This window comes from Abramis brama (assembly GCF_963993115.1).
Source record: "Abramis brama genome assembly, chromosome: 10".
NCBI lineage: Eukaryota > Metazoa > Chordata > Actinopteri > Cypriniformes > Leuciscidae > Abramis > Abramis brama.
In genome coordinates, this window is record NC_139972.1 from 9,523,759 (window position 1) to 9,546,061 (window position 22,303).

Here is a 22,303-nt window from a genome sequence, read left to right on the forward strand (position 1 = left end):
CAATATCTGGATTTTCTGGAAGTCAGACACAATCTGTTTATAGACAAACACAATCTGACTGATCTACTAACATACAAACAGTTATATTTTTCAAAATTATATTGAAGACAATGACTTATCATTGACAGGATAGTATGTGAAACTGTGTTAAGACTTCTCCAAAAGATAACCAGAGTCAGTTAAGGAAATGAGATTGAAAGTGTGGGTCACACAGGTGCCATGTCCTTTAAATGAAGGCACACAAAACCTGGTTACTGACAAATATGAAAAAGATGGGTTAGTGTGAAGGATGCCTCAATCCAAAAAGCTTTCACAGGCATGCATTCATCTACCTGAAGACCCTCGGATCCGGTGCTGTGGATAATCAGCTAATTTTTAAAAAAAAAAATTTTTTATTAATGTTCTGGGGTAGTTTGTGCGTTAGTAATTTACCAAAACAATATTTTTTTCCCCTTCTGTGCATTATAAGTAAGGCTTTGTGAAACTGCACAGCTTTTCCAGTTTTATGACATTCTCCTTCCCACACTACGAATTTTCATGTATGCCTATGAAAGACAATGGAGCCAATCAGAGTAGGTATGGGGCGGGGCAACACGTGCAGCCACGCCCCGATCTGCAGGCTGCAGCCAGGTCCTTCACGCCTGGTTCTTCTTCTTTGATCGTCAGGATTGTTACTGCACTCCTTTGAAGCTGCAATGGCTTAATCCTGCGGTCATAGGCGGAGTTTGGGGAGTTTAGGAGTTATCATCTTAGTGCAGAATGAGTAAAGCTGTTTGTTGTTAGGATAACAACAAGTTTTAAAAGTTACATTTTTAGGATAATTACATTTTCAGGCTGCTCTGCCTCAGTGGTCTAAATGCGCTCGTCAATGTCAAAATTATCGAGCTAGCCAATCAAATCAAGGAAGGCGGGACTTACTGTTTCTCTGTCACTCGCAACAAGTTCGTGGAAAGAAAAATAAGTAGCTAACAGCTAAGTTAACTGTTTTACGATAAAACATCTTCATCAACCGTTATAGCCTATGATGCAAACGACTTGGCAAGAAACGTTTGCATTTTAGACATTTTCGACACACGAATGAATAAGAGTGTGTGTGCACATTTAAAATAAAAATATTATTTGCAAATATTTTAAATTGATTTCTTAGACCTAGAATGTATTTTACAATTTTTATTTATTCATCCCATTAAATACCTTTTAATATTTTAATTATTTAAAACCATTTAAATGTTTTTGCCCGACGTCGCCTCAAAGAAAGTGAAAGTTCGTTTTTGTCAGGGGCCATTTTGTGCATAAAAGAACTGCTTCACGTTGTCAAAATAGCAAAGAGAGTGAGTATTAAAGATAATCGCTTTATAGGCTTAACAGCATGCGATAAGTTTGTTTGTAGTATGCTATGTATTGGTACCTACACCGTAGAAAGACGTTTATCTAGTGAGGCCCATTTATGGCAGTATCACCAGTTACGGATCATATAGTGTACATAGGAAAGTTAGTCATTGTCCATTCAATCTTTGAGTAAGTTAACTCTGTTTATTAACATAGGCCTACTTAATCACATATCTGTGTAGTGTGGGTTATTAAATATGAAGAATATGAACTGTGGGGTAACATGGGGTAACATGCCCCCTGGGGCAATTGTCAAAATATTTTAAATAGAATAGTTTATTTAATATTTTACATTAAGGACACTATAAAAATATATAAATATTAATAAGAATTATATCACCATTCTGTGAAAGTTTATCCAGGTAGGGGGCAAACTTTTTTTTCTTGCTTTTTATAATTTAGCACGTGTCCCAACACAAGATAAGAGAATATTTTCTTGTTTATTAACTAGAATGACAACCACATTGTATTACTAACTAACTAACAGCCTTACATTTAGAAGACTCACAACCACATTTTTGGTAAATCTTTGCTGCTTAAAATATGAAAGTCTGGAGTCACTGGACTCTATATGCAACAGTCAGCAGATTTTACAGTTGTTTGTTTGGTTTTACAGTTGTTTACGTGCACTTCTCAACGATATGGCAAAACTCTTCTCAGCTCTCAATAAACTGTGAAAAATGATGTGGATGGATGTAAGATAAGACTCATCTGATCCACCTATGCAGCTTCAATATGGATGACACACAGACATCCGGTAATGGAGATTTTTGTTCAGGATTCAGGTAGGCTACTCTTAAAAGACTTGAAATGTACTGATGCTCCAGTAAAATATCACATTGATGTCACAAGTTTGTGTCTCAGGTACTCAATTTAAGTAAAGGTATGCCAATATTCATTCACATTCATTCATAAAGCAGTTTCTTTACTGTTACAGTTCAGTCCATCGTAGGAGAACAGAATCTCCAGAGCCCAGCTCTGTGTCTATGAAGAGTGATCAGTCTATGGATCCTCCACTACGTTTTAATAACGGAAACACTTCATCTGGCTGCAGGTACAGATAATATTTATGCAAACATACGGTATCAGAGTTTTGTCTACATTGTTGAATGAGACAGGAAATTCATATTGTTAATTATGTGCTGCCTGTTGTGCTTCACAATGCTGTTCACACAAAAGCACTTAGTACTTCTGCATTATGTGAGCCTTCTGTTCTTCCTGACCTAAGGACAACATGTTTATATATAAAAAAATCTGCTTTATAAAGCTATATCTCTAAACTCTTACAGTTCAGTCAAGAAGAAGAGAACAGAATCTCCAGAGCCCAGCTGTGTGTCTATGAGGAGTGATCAGTCTATGGATCCTCCACTACGTTTTAATAATGGAAACACTTCATCTGGCTGCAGGTACAGGTAATATTTCTACAAACATATGCTAACAGTATTATGTACACATTTTAGAATATGACAGGAAATTCATATTGTTAATTATGTGCTGCCATTTATAAATCTGAAGTCGTCATGTTCATGGTGCTATTCATTCACACAAAAGAACTTAGTACAGATTATAGCTTTGCGCTTCTGCTCTATGTAAGCCTTCTGTTACAGTGCAGTCAAGAAGAAGAGAACAGAATCTCCAGAGCCCAGCTATGTGTCTATGAAAAGTGATCAGTCTATGGATCCGCCACTACGTTTTACCAATAGAAACACATCATCTGCCTGCAGATACAGGTAATATTTATGCAAACAGACAGATCAGTACTGTATAGATGATCAGTATTGTATAGATCAGTATTGTATACATTGTGAAATGAGATAGGAAATTTATAGTGTGAACTATATGCAGCCATTTAAATTGTCATCTGAAGTTTTCATGTTCATGAAGCTGTTCACACAAAAGCACTAATTACAGGATACAGCTTTGCACTTCAGCTCTTTGTGAGCCTTCTGTTCTCCCTGACCTAAGGACATTATGTTTGAATATAATAAAATCTGCCTTATAAAGCTATAAACTCTTACAGTTCAGTCCGTCATAAGAGAACAGAATCTCCAGAGCCCAGCTGTGTGTCTGTGATCAGTCTATGGATCCTCCACTACGTTTTAATAATGGAAACACTTCATCTGGCTGCAGATAAAAAATTTCTGCAAACTTATTCTAAAAATGTATGTAACATTTATAAAACATGCGATACAAATAAATATGCCTACAGTGTTTCGCATAGGATTTTGTGAAACTGTGGTGGGTGGACCTCGGTCCCTCTAGGGGGGTTCGGAGGCATGGCCCCCCCGGAATTCTTTTTTGTGAATTTTAATGTAAAATTTATCAATCTGGTGCACTTTGAGAGTTCAAAATTAAGAGCTCCAACCCATATTCAGTGTCTAAATATAACAAAGAAAAAAGTCTGTGCAGACTTGTACCTGAACTTTAAAGGGGACTTAAACCTCTTTATTTGTGATATAGTGTCTCAGTCTACATTACACTACATAATAATAATAATATAGTTAAAATATTAGTCCTATGACAGAAATAGCCATATATTGTCTAACAAATACACTGAAAAATAAATTAAACTTTCATTATTAGTTTTGTCCTAAGTTCTATACCTGAAAGAGATAAACATGTGAGCTTTTATTTTGGCAGAAACTGCAGTCTAGCTTTTATGGTAGAAAACATGTTTACAAACACGTCTCATTACAAATCTAGTAAAATGCGGCAATCGTCAACTATGCAGATGTGAAAATAAGGCGCAACTGGTGCCCGCCACGTTCCCAAATGCACAATAAACTCAGCACATGCACACATCAAGTTCACTGATCTTTTAAGAATATTCTAATGCTTGGCTTAACTTGATTACATGTAAGTGGTTGTATGTTGTATATGGGTTGCGTCAATTAAAAAAGAAAAAAGAAAAAAAATGGGTTGCTCTTAAAAAGTTTGAAAACCACTGCCATGCCGATCTCTGCTAATAGGACAATATAAACATTGCTATTGGCTATTTAGTTCCCCTCACTCCTCAACAAATCCTTTAAATTTAACAGTATTCAGAACAAAACAAAAATAAAAAAATATAGCCAAAACAAATGAACTTAAAACAAAACTGAAACAGAAACCGGCTTTGGGCTCACGTAGCCTACCTCTCCCATTGGGTATGAATGCAAATGTTTCCATATACGCCATGTATGGATGCTAAACTACTGTATTATCTATTATGTATACTAGGCTTTGTACTTCACTCGTGTTCCAATATTCACATAAAACATCATTCTTCACATGTGCAAAAATGTGCTTGGCTGAACTGCGCATTGTACTACTACGCCCTATTTAAATTGAGCAGTGTAACTTTTTATATGTTTGATAATGAACAGACTGCAATCTCAAGTTCAACATATTCTAGCAATTCTAGTTCTGTTGTTTATCCTGGTATTTGCGCATGTAAAACTAAACAATGTAAAAAAAAATGTTTTGCTATATTTTATTTTTAATGTAACTTATATACATATACATTTTCCTTAAATCTTGGCAACCCATTTTTTTAAGTCTGTGACCCAGGGTTTGAAAACCTGTGTCCTATGGCATAATCACTGGCACGTGATAATAGCTAATGAGTTGTATGTATTTAATTAAAAGAAAGTCCCTCGAACTTACATATGGAAGTACATTTTGAGGTAATCATTCCTCAGTCACAGCCTGTTTTATTAAGTACCATTATCATTCACCAGTTGGTCTGACTCTGCAATATCTTTATGCTTAGTTTACGCATAGGACATCCACACCAGAGAACAGCTGCATCAACTGTTTTCAGGTAACCTGAGAGATTTTTTTATTTTAATTCAATGATCAAAACTTTTAATGATATAACTTTTATTTCATACACCTCATAAAACTTTTACTAGGCATCCCAACTGTAATATTAAGATTGTATGTCTCACTGCATAGTGTAAAAGTATATATTTTTAAATATTCCACATGGGAAATGACTGCTGGTTTAAAAGTTTTTATATTTTCAGTCATAGTTACTGAAAAAAATGCTTTTGTTACTGTAGCAATATGGGATTTTTTTTTGATAGATGTTTACACTATAAGAGGCTTCGTTCATACAGTAAATAACATGTCGTGTCACAGTCAAGGTCAGTTTGTTTTGTTTCACTCAGTCACATGTGCTTCCTTTGTCTAGTTTCCTGCCACTTATAAATTGTCACGGTTACTGATATGATTAGTTCTCTTAGTTCAGCTGTGTTATTAACCTTGTTTGTACCACTACTTAAGTTCCTTTGGTCCCTCAGTTCATTGTCCGTTGTTGTCTTTGCACTAGCACATTGTTTCGTATGTTGGCTTGATTCTGATTTCATAATAAATCTTATGTTCTTTTATAATCATCTTCGTCTTCTGTGGATCTAAGCATTACAGCCGGACCCTATAGATCATCATGTGTTCCAAATGACTACCAACCTCCTCCACAGAACAACCAGTCTAGATCTGCTTACAGGTGATTTTATGCTTGAATATGTGTTCAATACCAGCATTAATTTTGTCTGTTTGTTTCAGCAGTAACAGCAACAACATACACATATCTAGTCCATTAAAATGATAGTTCACCCAAAAAATTAAAAGTCTCTCATTTTATCTTTCTCTTGAAAGGGAATGTCTCAGGTTACTACTGTAACCATTGTTCCTTGAAGGGAACAAAAAGTTGCGTCGTTCTGCCATACTTCCGGCTTGCCATGGTATTGGACTGATTTCACACGTGCTTCAAGACGCAATCACAGAGAGGCGTTCTCACACCGTCGCTACTATGACACAGAGTCTCGTTCCCTTCTCAGGAAACAATGGTTACAGTCGTAACCTGAGACATTTTTCCATTTGGAGATAATGGTTGTCAGTGTAGTTCTTTTGAGTCCAAGAGCCTTTGTTAGGCCTGTAAGTACTCGTCGGACTTAACTGGCAAGGCTTACAAGGCCTTTGGGGAAGCCGCCTCTGCACGCCATGGCGTTGCTGCAGGTCCATCAGGCCAAGGCACTGAAGGAACTGCACAAGGATGGTCACAATCCACAAGTTCTCCAAGAACTTCGTGCTGCGACGGACCTCGCGCTTCATACGACGAAGGTCACCATGCGGTCAGTGGGTCGTGCGATGTCCACTCTGGTGGTCCAGGAATGCCATCTCTGGCTGTGTCTGGCTGACATGAGGGAGACCGACAAGCTCCGGTTCCTTAACTCCCCCGTGTCCCAGACTGACCTCTTCGGTGACGCGGTCAAGAACTTGCACAGCAGTTCTCGGCTGTGCAAAAGCAGACTGAGGCCATCAAACACATCTTGCTGCTGCCTCCGCCCCACTGCCCGCGGCCCCTCAGTCTGCTCGTCGCTGGGGGCGGCCTTCTGCGTTTGCCCTCGCTCCCAACAGCAGTCTCCACCTAAATGGCACCGTGGAGCCAGTCGCAGACAGGCCCCCCCGCCCGTCCAGGCCCCCGCCAAGAAGGGTGGCAAAGCCAAAAGCAAGCGTCTTTTCCACCGCTTCCTCCCCCTGAAGAGGGTCGGGTGGAAAATCCTTTGTTCCCTTTTGTTTTTGTTCCACCGCTGGCCTCAAAACCAGCGGTACCCAAATTCTCAATAAAAGAGCAGTTTCTTTCATTTCTGGGTCCGAAGAGGGCCCGGAGAGCAGTGGGGGGAGAGAATCCTCACCACTCTCATCCGCCTCTTCTACCGCCAGCGGGCAGCAGTGTGCAGTTCGAGAGCGCAACCAAGCCGCCTTCTGCACCTCCTACCCCGTGGAACCAGGTAAGTGTTGCTCAGCACACTCAGACTCCGCTACGGGCCGCCTCACAGAGAGAGCCTCCCGAGCCGCATCCCTGTGTTCCACCTCGCTGCCCCTCTCCGGGTACGCCTATGGTCCCTTTGGTCCTGCTTGTACGGTCTCTGCAAGCCTGGTTAGCGCTCCCCAGTCCGTTTCGCTGGCTCATCTGGACCATCAGGCTCGGCTATGTGATTCAGTTCGCCCGGCGTCCCCCGGGCCATCCACTCAACATCCAAGTTTCGGGCCATCCACTCCACTACAGTGAGAGCAGCCGATGCCCATGTCTTGCGGGCAGAGATCGCAGTCCTACTGGCGAAGGACGTGATAGAGCCGGTCCCTCCAGCCGATATGAGGTCAGGGTACTACAGTCCCTACTTCATTGTACCCAAGAAAGGAGGTGGGTTACGACCGATCTTGGACCTGCGAGTTTTGAATTGGAGCTACCATTGACAGGAAGCGAGGTGGGAGAGAGACGGGGGACGGGATCGGGAAAGGTCCACGAGCCGGGACTCGAACTCGGGCCGCCCGTTGGAAATTGAAATTCTTTCAGAGGCTCCTGGGGCATATGGCAGCGGCAGCAGCGGTAACTCCGCTCAGGCTGCTCCATATGAGAATGCTTCCCGAACGAGTCCCGAGATGGGCGTGGCATCACGGCACTCACCGGGTGACAATCACACCGGCGTGACGCCAGACCTTCAGCCCGTGGTCAGACCCCTCGTTTCTGCGGGCAGGAGTGCCCTTGGAACAAGTGTCCAGGCATGCTGTGGTGTTCACAGATGCCTCTGCCACCGGCAGAGCAGACAAGATGGTCATCAACCGACAAGATGGTCTACGTTCCTGTCGCATGTCGCAACTCGCCCGCCATCTCCTCCTCTGGAGTAAGAAGTATCTGAGGTCGCTTCGAGCCATGTATGTCCCTGGTGTGCTCAACCGTGTGGCCGACGAGCTGTCACGAGCTGTGCTCCCGGGAGAATGGCGACTCCACCCCCAGGCGGTTCAGCTGATCTGGAGAGAGTTCGGGGAGGCTCAGGTAGACCTGTTTGCCTCCTCAGAGACCTCCCACTGCCAGCTGTTTTACTCCCTGACCGAGGGAACACTCGGCACGGATGCACTGGCACACAGCTCCGCAAATATGTGTTCCCCCCAGTGAGCCTACTTGCGCAGACCCTGTGCAAAGTCAGGGAGGATGAGGAGCATGTCCTTCCGGTGGTTCCCAGAACTCATGCTCCTCGTGACAGTCCCTCCCTGGCCCATTCCTCTGAGGAAGGACCTCCTGACTCAGAGACAGGGCACCCTATGGCACCCGCATCCGAACCTCTGGAAACTCCATGTCTGGTCCCTGACTTACCCCCAGAGGTACTTGAGACGTGCGTATGAGACATGCGTACGCCTTGAATTGGAACCTGTTCGTTGAGTGGTGTTCTTCTCGCCGAGAGAACCCCCAAAGATGTTTGAAAGGGTCTGTGCTTTCCTTCTTGCAGCAAGGGTTGGAGCGAAGGCTGTCTCCCTCCACCCTCAAAGTACATGCAGCCGCAATTTCAGCATATCACGACCACATAGATGGCAAATCAGTCGGAAAGCCCGACCTGGACGTCAGGTTCCGTAGGGGGACGAGACGGTTAAACCCTCCTCGACCTCCCTCCAAACCCTCTTGGGACCTTTCCCTGGTGCTTCGAGCACTTCAGGATGCTCCCTTTGAGCCATTGCAATCAGCAGACTTAAAGCTTCTCTCCTTGAAGACTTTGCTGCTGATTGCACTGGCCTCTATCAAGAGGGTAAGGGACCTGCAAGCATTTTCGGTCGACAAATCGTGCCTAGAGTTTGGGCCGGGTGACAACCATGTTGTACAGAGACCCCGGCCTGGCTATGTGCCCATGGTTCCTACCACTCCCTTCAGAGACCAGGTAGTGAACCTACAAGTACGACCAGCTCATCAGACTTGGCTCCTCAGCAAAAAACTGTGCAATCGCACCTTCTGCTCATTATATACCTGCGCTGTGTGGCTGAGCAGCAGATGCAAATGATTGCACGCCAATGTGCATAGGCTCATTTAGTTTCACTCGAAGTAGATTGGCCTCTCTAGCGAGATTCCTATTAGTCGGTCCGACGTACGTCTCCATTCCCTCCTTCAGGGAACGAGGGTTACCATATGTAACTGAGACATTTTTATTTCTGAAACAGTTTAGTATGAGATATACACAAAACAGAAGGAATCACTTTTTTCACAGCACTATTTTAAACTTTTAAACATACACCTATCAAAGTCATATGCAACTGGAATGGCATAAGTAATGATGAGATAATTTTTGGTTGAACTATCCCTTTAAATAAGTATTTTAAATAAATTAGAGAGTTGTCATGTGCACAAGTGTAATAATGTGTTATTTTCATTTTACAGCCATAAAGTCCTGAACACATTTAGATCAAATCTGAAGAATAAGTTTCAGTGTCTTTACGAGGGAACAGCAAAACAGGGAAACCCAACACTCCTGAATGAGATTTACACAGAGCTCTACATCACAGAGAGTGAGAGTGGAGAGATCAGTAATGAACATGAGGTGAGACAGATTGAGACACAATCCAGAAGAGCAGCAACAGAGGACACACCGATCAAATGCAATGACATTTTTAGACCTTTACCTGGACAAGACAAACCCATCAGAACTGTGCTGACAAAGGGAGTCGCTGGCATTGGAAAAACAGTCTCTGTGCAGAAGTTCATCCTGGACTGGGCTGAAGAGAAAGAGAACCAGGACATCCAGTTCATATTTCCACTTCCTTTCAGAGAGATCAATTTGATGAAGGACAAAACAGTCAGTCTTTCAGATGTTCTTCATGTCTTTTTCCCTGAAACAAAAGAAAGGAATATACCCAGTGACAAATATAAAGTGTTGTTCATCTTTGATGGTCTGGACGAGTGTCGTCTGTCTCTGGATTTTCAGAGCGATGTGAGGTTGTGTGATGTAAGTGAATCAGCCTCAGTGGACGTGCTGCTGAAGAACCTTATTGTGGGGAATCTGCTTCCCTCTGCTCTCATCTGGATCACCTCCAGACCAGCAGCAGCCGATCTCGTCCCCTCTGAGTGTGTCCATCGAGTGACAGAGGTACGAGGCTTCAATGATCCACAGAAGGAGGAATACTTCAGGAAGAGAATCAGTGATCAGAGTCTGGCCAATACAATCATCACACACCTGAAGTCATCAAGGAGCCTCTACATCATGTGCCACATCCCAGTGTTCTGCTGGATCTCAGCCACTGTTCTAGAGAAGATGTTGAGCGAAGCAGAGAGTGGAGAGATTCCCAAGACTCTCACTCAGATGTACACACACTTCCTGATGGCACAGATTAGCATCAAAGACACAAAGTACAATGAAAAGAAGGACACAGACAAAAAGATGATTTTCAAACTGGGGAAACTGGCTTTTCAGCAGCTTGTGAAAGGCAATGTGATCTTCTATGAGGAAGACCTGAGAGAGTGTGGCATTGATGTGACAGAAGCATCAGTTTACTCAGGATTGTGCACTCAGATCTTCAGAGAGGAGTTTGGCTGGTATCAGGGGAAAGTCTTCTGCTTTGTTCATCTGAGCATTCAGGAACATCTAGCGGCTCTATATGTGCACCTCTCCTGTACATACAACAACAGAAATGTGTTTGACCAAATCACCCAACGAAGTTTGTTGTCTAAAGTTAAGGACTGGTTTAAACACAATTCATCAGAACATGTGTCATTATCTGCGCTGCATCAGAGAGCTGTGAATAAGGCTCTACAGAGTAAAAATGGACATCTGGACTTTTTCTTGCGGTTCCTTCTGGGTCTGTCAGTGGAGTCTAATCAGATTATCCTACAACCACTGATAAAACAGACAAGAATAAGATCTGAAAGCAATAAGGAAACAGTTGATTGCATCAAGAAGAAGATCAGGACCATTGACTCTCCAGAGAAATTTATCAATCTGTTTTACTGTCTGAATGAGCTTGGTGATCATTCACTAGCGGAGGAAATACAACAGTATCTGAAATCTGGAACAATAAAGGAAGCCAAACTCTCTTCCTCTCAGTGGTCAGCTGTATCTTTTGTGTTGATGACATCAGAGAAGAAGCTGGATGAGTTTGATCTCAAGACATTTGTTGTAGGAAACAATAAAGCTGAAAATATGCATGTTTTTCAGAAGCTGCTGCCTGTGATTAAAGAGTCCAGATCAGTTCAGTAAGTATCATTGAGAACAATCACTTCACTGTTAAAACATTTAAAAAATGTCTAAGTTAAAAGCTCATAAAGCTTCAGTGCTGCAGATGTTGTTGAGAGTTTAGTGTCAGTATTTGTATGTGTTTTCTATACAGTTCTATCTGCAGATTAGTTTTAAACAAGTTTAAAGTTACAAATGAATCAATACAAAATATTGATTTAATTCAAATTGAAACTTGGAGAAGAATGTTTATGAATAGTTTTTTTCTTACGGAATGAATGAATTACATTAGAAATGCAATTTATTGTTTATTACAGGAAGTTACTTTTTTTGTTGTTGTATGTTTTCAGTTCATAGTGTTTACAATTATGATTTTCATCTCTCTCCAGCTTGAGTGACTGTGGTCTCACAGATGAAGGTTGTGCTGCTCTGGCTTTAGCTCTGAGATCGAACCCCTCACACCTGAGAAAACTGAACCTGTCTTGGAATAAACTAGGAAGTTCTGGTGTGACGCTTCTCTGTGCTGCTCTCAAGAATCCTCACTGTAAACTGGAAATACTGTGGTAAGATCGTATTTGACTCTCACACATATTAAAGTCTGCTGCTGTGAGTTCAGCTGATTGAACTGTAAATGATTAAACACTTTGAGATGATATAGAGTTAAGAGTGTGTCGTTGTTCTCTACAGGTTGTGGGAATGTGGCGTGACAGATGAAGGTTGTGCTGCTCTGGCTTCATTTCTGAGATCAAACCCCTCACACCTGAGAGAACTGGTTCTGTCTTGGAATAATCTACGAGATTTGGGCGTCAAGCTTCTCTGCACTGGACTTAAAGATCCTCACTGTAAACTGGAGAAACTATGGTAAGATCATCTCTCTGATTGGTCACGTGTTTTTGTCCTCAGCAAGACAAGTCCTTTAATATAAATTCTAAGACTAAAATCATCTATAAATAAATGCTCTGTTAAACACACTAAATCTCAGCACAAGTGACTCTGATGACTGAAGATTAAGGTAATTTCATTAATCTCCATCCCATCACACGACCTACTGCTGTTTTTGACACATCAAACATTTACTTCAGTTGCTTATGGTAGTTTGATTAATACTGAACTTTGAGATAACATCAATGTTTAAAAAATAGTCATTTAAAGCCTCTGTGACTTACCACGCAGAGGACGGCTGACTCAGAGGTTGAGAGTTGAACAGACAAGAGTCTAAATGTGTTTAGTTTGAACTCACTACTACGGTGACCAATGAGTGAATGAAGGCTATAATCACTTTAGATTTCAACAATAAAAGGAAAGGCCCTCGCTCTAAATGGGTGATGATCTGGAGAAAATGAAGCTCATTAACATGATTTCAGTGCATGTTTAGGCTGTAGTTCTTACATTGTACATTAAGACTTTGAATATATCTATTGAGTTCATCACATTTCTATTTACACTGAACAAAATTATAAACGCAACACTTTTGTTTTTGCCCCCATTTTTCATGAGCTGAACTCAAAGATCTAAGACTTTTTCTATGTACACAAAAGGCCTATTTCTCTCAAATATTGTTCACAAATCCGTCTAAATCTGTGTTAGTGAGCACTTCTCCTTTGCCGAGATCATCCATCCACCTCACAGGTGTGGCATATCAATATGCTGATTAGACAGCATGATTATTGCACAGGTGTGCCTTAGGCTGGCCACAATAAAAGGCCACTCTAAAATGTGCAGTATATACGGCATGATATGTGATATACGACAGTGTGTTCCAGGTCCTGCAAATATCCAGCAACTTCGCACAGCCATTGGAAGAGGAGTGGACCAACATTCCACAGCACACGATAAACAACCTGATCAACTCTATGCGAAGGAGATGTGTTGCACTGCGTGAGGCAAATGGTGGTCACACCAGATACTGACTGGTTTTCAGCCCCCCCGGACCCCCCCAATACAGTAAAACTGCACATTTTAGAGTGGCCTTTTATTGTGGCCAGCCTAAGGCACACCTGTGCAATAATCATACTGTTTAATCAGCATCTTGATATGCCACACCTGTGAGGTGGATGGATGATCTCGGCAAAGGAGAAGTGCTCACTAACACAGATTTAGACAGATTTGTGAACAATATTTGAGAGATATAGGTCTTTTGTGTACATAGAAAAAGTCTTAGTTCTTTGAGTTCAGCTCATGAAAAATGGGGGCAAAAACAAAAGTTTTGCATTTATAATTTTGTTCAGTGTAGTTTATAAGCTGCCAGATGAGACAAAGCGTGTGTTTGATCATAAGAGTTAATAAATGATATGTAATGGGGACCACGTGGGTCCTGTGAAGCAAATGTGTAGGAGTTTATTAGAGGAGCAAGTGACTGTTTCTCCAGTCTTTTATATCACTATGAAACAATATCTCTCATTCAACTTTGTGTGTCTGTTTAGCCCTGAAGCACATGACCGTTTCAAACAGCACCACTGAGCATCAACATGCATAAATTTCATTCTATCAGCAGCAGTATGTGGCAATGCTTGTCATTATATCTCCTCAGCGTGAACCACAAACTACAGACATTTAAACTACAATTTAAACAGTGTCATTGTTTTTAACAGGTTGAGGGATTGTGGCGTCACAGATGAAGGTTGTGCTGCTCTGGCTTCAGCTCTGAGATCAAACCCTGAACACCTGAGTCAACTCAATCTGTCTGAGAATAACCTAGGAAGTTCTGAAGTGCAGATACTTTTTGATCTAAAGGATGATCCACATTATAAACTGGAGAAACTAAGCTACTGTGGGTATATTTTTTATTTAAAGCTTTTAAATTGGCCCAAGTTCAGTAACAGGCCTCATATGTTTGTAACTGAGAATATAACATAATAATTCAGCTCCACTTCAGTCTTTGTACTTTTATTTTAATTCTGTGATGTGACTGATTTATGAATATATTAATATATTTTCATCTCTTACAGTGTCTCTGTGCAAGTGATTAAGAGGGAGTTGTTTATAATTTATTGTTATTAATCTATTATCAGTTTTTCATTCATATCTCTGACTGTAATATAAATATATTAATATCTCTGGCTGTTTTTTCTCAAATGATCTCCAGATGTGATGTGACAGCAGTAATGTCTCATACTCATATGTGACTGTCTGTGTGTTTTATTGTAGGAATCTCAGTGTTTAGACGTCAGTCCAGTTTCCTCAGGATCAGCTGATGGTGAACAAGGAGCCGCTACAGAGACTGAAGACACAGAGACTTTGTAATGTAATTATTTTGTTGTGTCCTTCTCTTTTTGCTGGTATTTTTATTGTAATATCTGCTTTCCTAATGATCTTACACTCTTGCTAAAATAAGAGTATAATATTTTATAAACATTTTCTATACATTTAAGTATAGGTGAAAGCATTGTGTTACTGAGGGAAAGAATTGCCTTTTTTATCTTACCAGCAGATGGCGACAAAAGCTGCAAATTATATATTACTTTTTTTGTAGTACATTTTCAAGTGATGTGTGATGAATATGGATGCTTAAAAAAAGAGCACAAAAATTCCCATTAGAGTACACAGTGTTTGGTGTAACTGTAATTCATTTCTGTAATTTAATTCCACTGTTAAAGATGTAATTAGTAGCTAGTAATTTTTAAATTTTTTAGACAACTTTAGACACTGACAGTGAATGAATTTAAAGAATTTTCAAAGCTATTAACACCAGCAGCCATATCCCCCTGTAGCCCAAGACTAGTTGCCCACTGAAGCTAAGCAGGGCTGAGCCTGGTTAGTACCTGGATGGGAGACTCCTGGGAAAACTATGTTGCAGCTGGAAGAGGTGTTAGTGAGGCCAGCAGGGGGTGCTCACCCTGTGGTCTGTGTGGGTCCTAACGCCCCAGTGTAGTGATGGGGACACTCTACTGTCAAAAGAGCACTGTCTTTCGGATGAGACGTTAAACTGAGGTCCTGACTCTCTGGTCATTAAAAATCTCAGGATGTCCTTTGAAAAAGAGTAGGGGGCATCCTTTAACCCCGGCATCCTGGCCAAATTTGCCTACTGGCCCCATCCATCATGGCCTCCTAATTATCCTCATTTACTGATTTGCTTCATCACTTTGTCTCCACTCCACCAATAAGCTGGTGTGTGGTGTGCGTTCTGGTGCAATATGGCTACCGTTGCATCATCCAGGTGATGCTGCACATTGGTGGTGGTTGAGGAGATTCCCCCCTTCCATGTAAAGCACTTTGAGTACCCAGATAAGCGCTATATAAATGTAACGGATTATTAAATTATAATTTACTATTATGTAAAAAGAAATGTTAAAGATGAAAGTTTTATCTCTTTTTCTGGACAATTTCAATGACTTTTGGCATTTTAAAGTATTTTGACTTCTAGTATTCTAGTATCTATTTTGATATTAGTTAATGAACAATCAACGATGTACATCTTTAGAGCTACAGCTGAATTTATATTTCAAAAATTAATCTACATTGTTACTCTCCAGTTAATATGAACCAGTTTATTGCAATAATTACATTCCTCTTCACTTATGCAAAACAATATGTACAATATTGTAAGTATGGTGGGATTTGCTGTCATATAGTGTATCAGGGGAAAAAATACATTCAAGGGCCCCATTGTATCCTTTCATAGAGAACTATTTAAAGCTGTTTAAAGGGTTAGTTCACCCAAAAATTAAAAGAAATGTCATCAATTACTCTCCCTCATGTCGTTCATCTTCAAAACACAAATTAAGATATTTGGTCATTGTTACAGTGTAATTATATATTTAAGTACTGAGTAATAATAATTAACTACATGTACTTACTATAGAATTAGGGTAGGATTAGGATTTGGTTGAGGGTTAATTGCATGTAATAATGCATACTTTACTCTTATTACTATGGTAAGTACATGTGACATATGTAACAAGGACACTGTAAAATAAAGTGTTAACAGATATTTTTAATGAAATGAGTGGCAATGATAAATTTTTCAAAAATGAATTAGTTATTTTCTATTAAAAAAACCTTCAAAACGAGTTGTTGGAATCTGACAAAAAAATAAGTCAATTTCAAGTCGATAGAGTCAGCAAAGTAAATTGAGTAAAATTGAGTTAGTTTTCTGAAGATTCCAAAACAAAATCACCTAGCAACCAGATCTTAAAAGTTATTACGAATTGTAATAACACCAATTTTGGCACATCAAGTCAAAACCAAAATATTTATAGGAACAATATATTTTCACCCCTTTTTTCCCCATGATACAATTGTTTGATTAACATTAATGAAACAGACAAGCCTATATAAAAAGACCTACAGTACCACACGGATCTAATATAATGTTACACATCAGAAGTTTGTAATAAGCCTGTGCCCAATCCGACCAAGTGTGCCACACACGTCCTGAATAGTGAAGCCAAAACGCCCCCAGGTGGTTGGTCCCAGTATAGGTCATAAACCCCGCCTTCTCCATGTATTTTAATGGGACATGAAGCAAACTAAACAATCAAATTATACTTAGTAGTTTTTTCACGCTGATGTGTTAATTGTGTGTTAATTTTTTTAAATAACTTTAATTTCTACATTTCCATAACTGTTTATTTCACACCGACATCATGAGTCGTTCTGCAGTAAACTGTACTAACCGATTCTACGGGAGTGTGGGCGGGGCCGTGATAGTGCGGCTCCGCATGCTCACTACTGCACAGACTCGGGTCCCGAATCAGCGCAAGATGTCAGCGCCAAATTGGGACATTGGCGACTTCACTTTTCTGCAATGAAAGAGAGTGAAGGTGCATCATCCTTTTTTTTTAGTCTATGATTCCTACTCATTTGTTGATCAGCGAAAAATAAACAGATGCTCAACCGTAATTACTTGCTGCACGAGAATGAACCTCATTGGTTCTTGTTGAAGCTCAAACGTGCTGCGTAACACGAGAATGAACCTCATTGGTTCTTGCATGTCAAGCAATCTAAATAAAATTCAGCTAAATTAAATCTGTTCATCATATAACCCTGATCATGTCTTGTCAGAAAATTTGGACTGAAACTCCCAATTCATATGGTTTAGTTTTACGATCTCTTTATGATCTTTTTGAAGCATTAAAGTGGTAGTTGTGTAGCTGTCAATGGAGGGACAGAAAGCTCTCAGATTTTATCGAAAAGTTCTTCATTTGTGTTCCGAATATGAACAAAAGTCTCACGGGTTTAGAACGACATGAGGGTGAGTAAATGATAACAGAATTTTCATCTTTGGGTGAACTATCCCTTTAATGTGCAGACGCACTGATAATCCTTCTATTCAGACCACCGATATGAAGACGTACAATTTGTCTACAACAACTTAAAAACACACACAAACACATCGCACATACAGAGAAAGACACAAAGAGTCCGATTATTCCAGCCGCCACAAGCGCTACAACAGCGAGAGCTGCTGCGAGGAGGAAACAGCTGTGCTGCAGCACAAGCTCATAGATCCGTAATCCTGCGCAACGCTAGATTAAAAACTCCCAGTTTTGATTAAGAAAGCAGGGTTAGAGGATTACGGTCCAGTGAACTAAAATGAAAGCAGTTTTAAACTCAATCCCAGAGTTCATCAAAATACACAAACCTCAGACTGTCATCTCCACCGCAGATTAATGCAAAAGCTTCTTTGAAACTTCTGTGCGGCTCAAACTCTCATTCAGCCGAAGAGATGCTCTGAGGAAATAAAGTCGAATTTATGAAAGTAAAAAAGTCATGACAGTGAAGTCAAATTTTGTGTCATAATTCAGTTTGTCATAATTATGACTTTTTATCCCATAGATTTAACAAAGCATGTTTTTTTTTCCCTCTTATGTGTTGGAAATGGGCTTCCATAATATTCCCTTGTTCACGAGCTGGACACAAAAATACACACGGGTTAAAAAGACACTATACAAATTCCTTTTAATGGCGGACTGATTGTAAAATGTTTTGTGACCCAAAAGGTATTTTTATGTCTCGACTGCCGTTGCATTAGATCAAGAATTAAATCTGCACTTTAATGCTGCAGGAAAAATGTAATTTTTGTAATGTAATTACTTGAATGTTTGTTGTTGTTGTTGTTGTTGTTGTTGTTGTTGTTGTTGTTGTTGTTGTTGTTGTTGTTGTTGTTGTTGTTGTTGTGTCACTGACTGAATGAGTAAAAAGTGTTAAAGCAGTTTCAATTTATACCCATTTTTGTGGAGGTCGACGTGTTGTTTCGGCCTTCAGGTTCTAGAACATGAACATCGCATGAACAAATTCAAAAGGTCAGAAAAGGGTGGAAGAAACAAGAATGCAAGACTTTTTCCATTCAGTGTTCTCTCACTTGAAACCCTCAATGCCTTTGAAGGGAGGCAGAAATCACACACACACACACACACACACACACACACACACACACACACACACACTTCACACGAGACGTCTGATCTGATCTTCATTTGCATGGAAACGTTTCATTCCTCTTATGAATTCAGAGATGATTCTTTTGATGGGTCGAGCCCTGAAGCCAGCGCTCATAATCATATGGAAATTGTGAGACATGAGAACTGGAAAACTGACAAAAACCGGCACCTTCATTGCAGATAACAGAGGTTTCAAGGAGAACCTGTGAAATCAAGTCCTTGAAGAAGCTGCATACTTGTTCCTCCACATGGTCACCGGCTCTTGATTTATTCAGAAGAGACTTGGTAAAGGAGTTAAAGCAAGCTCACCCAAAAGTGAAAGGTTTCACATCACTGACACCAAACAGGATTAGATGATATATGCGTAATGAGAGCTGAAGCATACGGGAGATTTTCAGAGAATAGAGAATCAGAAAGATATTGGACGACTTTAGGAGACTTGAAATATTGTGCACAAATCATGTTAATTACTTTTATGTTGCTTCTTATTGTTCTTTGGAGACAGACAGCTGTGTTACTATTAACTGTTGTTGTATAATAAAAACCCTAAATGAAGATTATTCATAATTCTTCCATAAGTTTTGGATTAGTAAATGATGATGATTTTCATTTTTGGCTGGATGTTTCCTTTAACGATGGAGGAAATGGAATTAAAATGTAATTGTCTGACCTATAATTTGTCGTTTTCATTACTTGATTTTATTGATAGAAATCGATGATCGGGTTTTCTCAGTATAAGCCCATCAGCAAAGTGGATCAATAATAAAACACATTCATTTTAGTTTCAGATGCAGAAGACTGAAAGTCCATCTGTGAAAAAACATTAAATATCTGATCGACTACAAGAGGCAAATAATAAAAAAAGGAAATTAATCAAAGAATCCAAAGTAAACACATATATTGTTCTCGTAAAGAAATCATTTCAATGTGATAAAATATTTATATGCATTTTCATAAGTGTCAACCAATACAAAATACAGAAAGGATGATGAAAAATGAAGACAAAGTCTTGCACCTGTAGAGTGAATAAAACATAACCAGTCTGTTAATCTGAGGTTTAAAATCTCTGCGAACACAAAAAGAGCCGCGACAAAAACATTTGTGTTGTGTTGCAGATTCAAATCCGTTCATCCACACTACGCTGCATATTAAACGTCACGTATGATCTGCACAGCACTTTCAATTTCAGAAAAATTAACTTGAAAAATGACTTGTTAGGACGTCCGCAATGTTAAATCTGCATTATAGACATGTTTGTTTGTTCTCACTATTAAAAAAAAAGGGGGTTCATATAACACACGGCTTTAAGACAAATGTTACCAACAGTTGTGAAATAAAATAAGCCATTTTATAAGAGAAAGGCTAAACCGGTCAGCACGAGCCTTTAAAGGTGAAGTATGTAATTTCTGTATCGCCAAATGAAATAAATGACTGTTTTCAAACAAGTTTTCCATCTACCATTTGACATTTCAGGCATGTTGAAACTGTTGTTCGGGAAAATCAACCGTTGAATGAATGGCTTTGCAAATTAAGCTTGAAATGAACATTTTAACATGGAAAAATGACACACATCACCTATAATAAAACCCACAGACATGGCTTATCATAAATTAGATTAAGAAGGAACATGTCTGTAAAGAATAAAATGTTCAAGTCCTTTAAATCTAAATACAAACTACATGGATGTGAGCTACTCTACAATATATTAACTGGTGTGATAATTGAACTGCAGTTCACCTTAAACTAACACTCCTCTCTTTATTCATATTTCACTGACTTTTCATCTCATTGTCCATCTCTGAAAATACATCGTAAAATGTAAAATAAAAAAAGTTGATGTTTAAAACTTTGCTCAGTGTCCAACGTCGCCCCCGGTTATAACACAGCTGACATCATGTAACACCGCAGGTAATGTTCAGTCAGTGCATGTCCGGCTTTAGGAGAGTCGAGGAGCAGAAGTGTGAAACTGAAGTCCTGTGACGTCCACCAGCTCCTACATCAGTATTTATTGTGCCATTCACACTGTCCCACGCTCACCTCCTCGATGTCCAGGTTCTTCCTGGACCTGTAGACGAACTCCCCGATGGCCACGAACACGGAGAGGACGAGTCCGGCCGCCAGAACGATGAAGATTCCTCCGATGTTCTCCACACCCAGAGCGCTGGCCTCTTTACTGTCCTCCTCGGGACAGCCGTTTCCTCGCCACCACTTCTCCTTCATCATGTGGAGTTTCCCCTCCTCCTGTAACTGCAGGATGGCGATGGTCACCTTGTCACGATACGGGGAACCTGACAGAAACCCAGGGTTATCATCAGTATCTAAAACTAAAGCCATGAAAAAGAAAGACACGCCTCCATCAAAACACATGAACACACACACACAGAGCAGAGTCTGCAAAGCGTCACGAGACTACCTCAGGAGATCACGTTTGAATATTGTTTCATACATGTTTTAATATTTAGACCACTTCTATTATTGATTGCCATCAGGATGTGAAGAGAATTTAACAGTATATAAAAAAAAGTGTTTGTAAAAAAAATTGCCTAACCTACCTTTAAATTAACTTGTTTTATTTCAGCGAGTTGCTAAGGTTTTTCATTTTTGTTGTTTATTTCAGGATTATTATAGCCAGCTAAAACCATAAAAGAACATGTGTTACTTGAAACAAACGTTAACTGAAATAAAATAAAATATAAAAAAAAACATTTTATTTCGGCTAGTTGCTTAGGCAACATTTCTACTTTCCACTTGATGTACTAAAGTAACTAAAACGGAATTAAAATGAATAAAAACTACATAGACCTAAAAAAAAAACTACTTAAAATGACAAAAACGCACAAGACAACTACAACTTTAAATATAATTAAATCGAAAACCAAATAAAAATATAAAATGCAAAATATTAATAAAAAACTATAATAGTAAGATACTAAAATAACACTGGTTTATTTGAAGTACTAAAATAACTAAAAATGGGAAAAAACACTATATAAACATATTTTTAAAAACACAAATCTAATAAAAAAATGACAAAAACACAACAAAAATACTAAATCTTTAACTACAATATAAAAATAAACAAAATAAACAAAAATATATTAAAATATAAAAAATAAAATCTAAGGTACAAAATAGTACAAATAGTGCAAAAATAACAATGCTTCAAGTCCGTTTTTCTAGGATTTGTCATTTCTAAATATTTTCAAAAGGCCAATACTTTTATTTTACAAGTTTAAAGGTGAATAAAATGTTTACATTTCTGTAATCAGCATTATTCACCACATTGATTTATTGACACATGTGAATAAATATGATGAAATATTACAAAATATCACTGTTTCAAATTATGGTTTCTCTAACTGAAAGAAAACTAACAAAATAAATAAAGTTTTTGACAATATATTTATAAAGATTTATTAGGAACACTTTACAAGGCTTCATTTGTAACTACATTAAAGTTAAGATTACCTAATGCACTGTGAACTGACATACTTCTATTAACTAACATTAACAAAGATTAATAAGTGCTCTAAAACACAGCATTAATCAATGTTA

The 22,303-nt window shown here is 39.3% G+C and overlaps 2 protein-coding genes across 11 annotated transcripts in view; one reads left to right on the plus strand and one right to left on the minus strand.

The window, feature by feature from the left end:
- Positions 1-805: 805 nt before the first annotated feature.
- LOC311090581 (NACHT, LRR and PYD domains-containing protein 3-like) lies at positions 806-19,424 on the plus strand. 8 transcript variants are annotated; one of them, XM_084125944.1, is made up of 12 exons: positions 819-1,331; positions 2,006-2,174; positions 2,327-2,443; positions 2,679-2,795; positions 2,997-3,119; positions 5,141-5,191; positions 5,789-5,875; positions 9,578-11,386; positions 11,756-11,929; positions 12,054-12,227; positions 13,958-14,136; positions 14,514-19,424. In XM_084125944.1, coding segments are annotated over exons 2-12 (2,883 nt in total). In that variant the 5' UTR covers positions 819-1,331; positions 2,006-2,124; the 3' UTR covers positions 14,516-19,424. The 8 variants fall into 8 exon arrangements, with proteins under 8 accessions (XP_083982072.1, XP_083982070.1, XP_083982074.1 ...); XM_084125949.1 differs by having other exon boundaries at positions 822-1,331; positions 2,679-2,801; positions 2,984-3,119; XM_084125943.1 differs by having other exon boundaries at positions 822-1,331; positions 2,679-2,801.
- A 205-nt stretch (positions 19,425-19,629) lies between these two features.
- Positions 19,630-22,303, minus strand: part of grik1b (glutamate receptor, ionotropic, kainate 1b) — a 36,561-nt gene continuing 33,887 nt past the window's right edge. For all 3 annotated transcript variants that reach the window (XM_084125960.1, XM_084125959.1, XM_084125958.1), the window contains one exon: positions 19,630-21,036. In XM_084125960.1, coding sequence (XP_083982086.1) covers positions 20,747-21,036 — 290 coding nt within the window. In that variant the 3' untranslated portion in view covers positions 19,630-20,746. The remainder of the gene's footprint in view (positions 21,037-22,303) is intronic.

Excerpts from the sequence above, each read along its gene's own strand:
- LOC311090581 (XM_084125943.1), top strand. The coding sequence starts at position 2,125 with ATGGATGACACACAGACATCCGGTAATGGAGATTTTTGTTCAGGATTC. Across the intron at positions 2,444-2,678 it reads AACACTTCATCTGGCTGCAG|TTCAGTCAAGAAGAAGAGAA; the intron begins GTACAGATAATA and ends AAACTCTTACAG. Across the intron at positions 12,228-13,957 it reads TGTAAACTGGAGAAACTATG|GTTGAGGGATTGTGGCGTCA; the intron begins GTAAGATCATCT and ends TGTTTTTAACAG.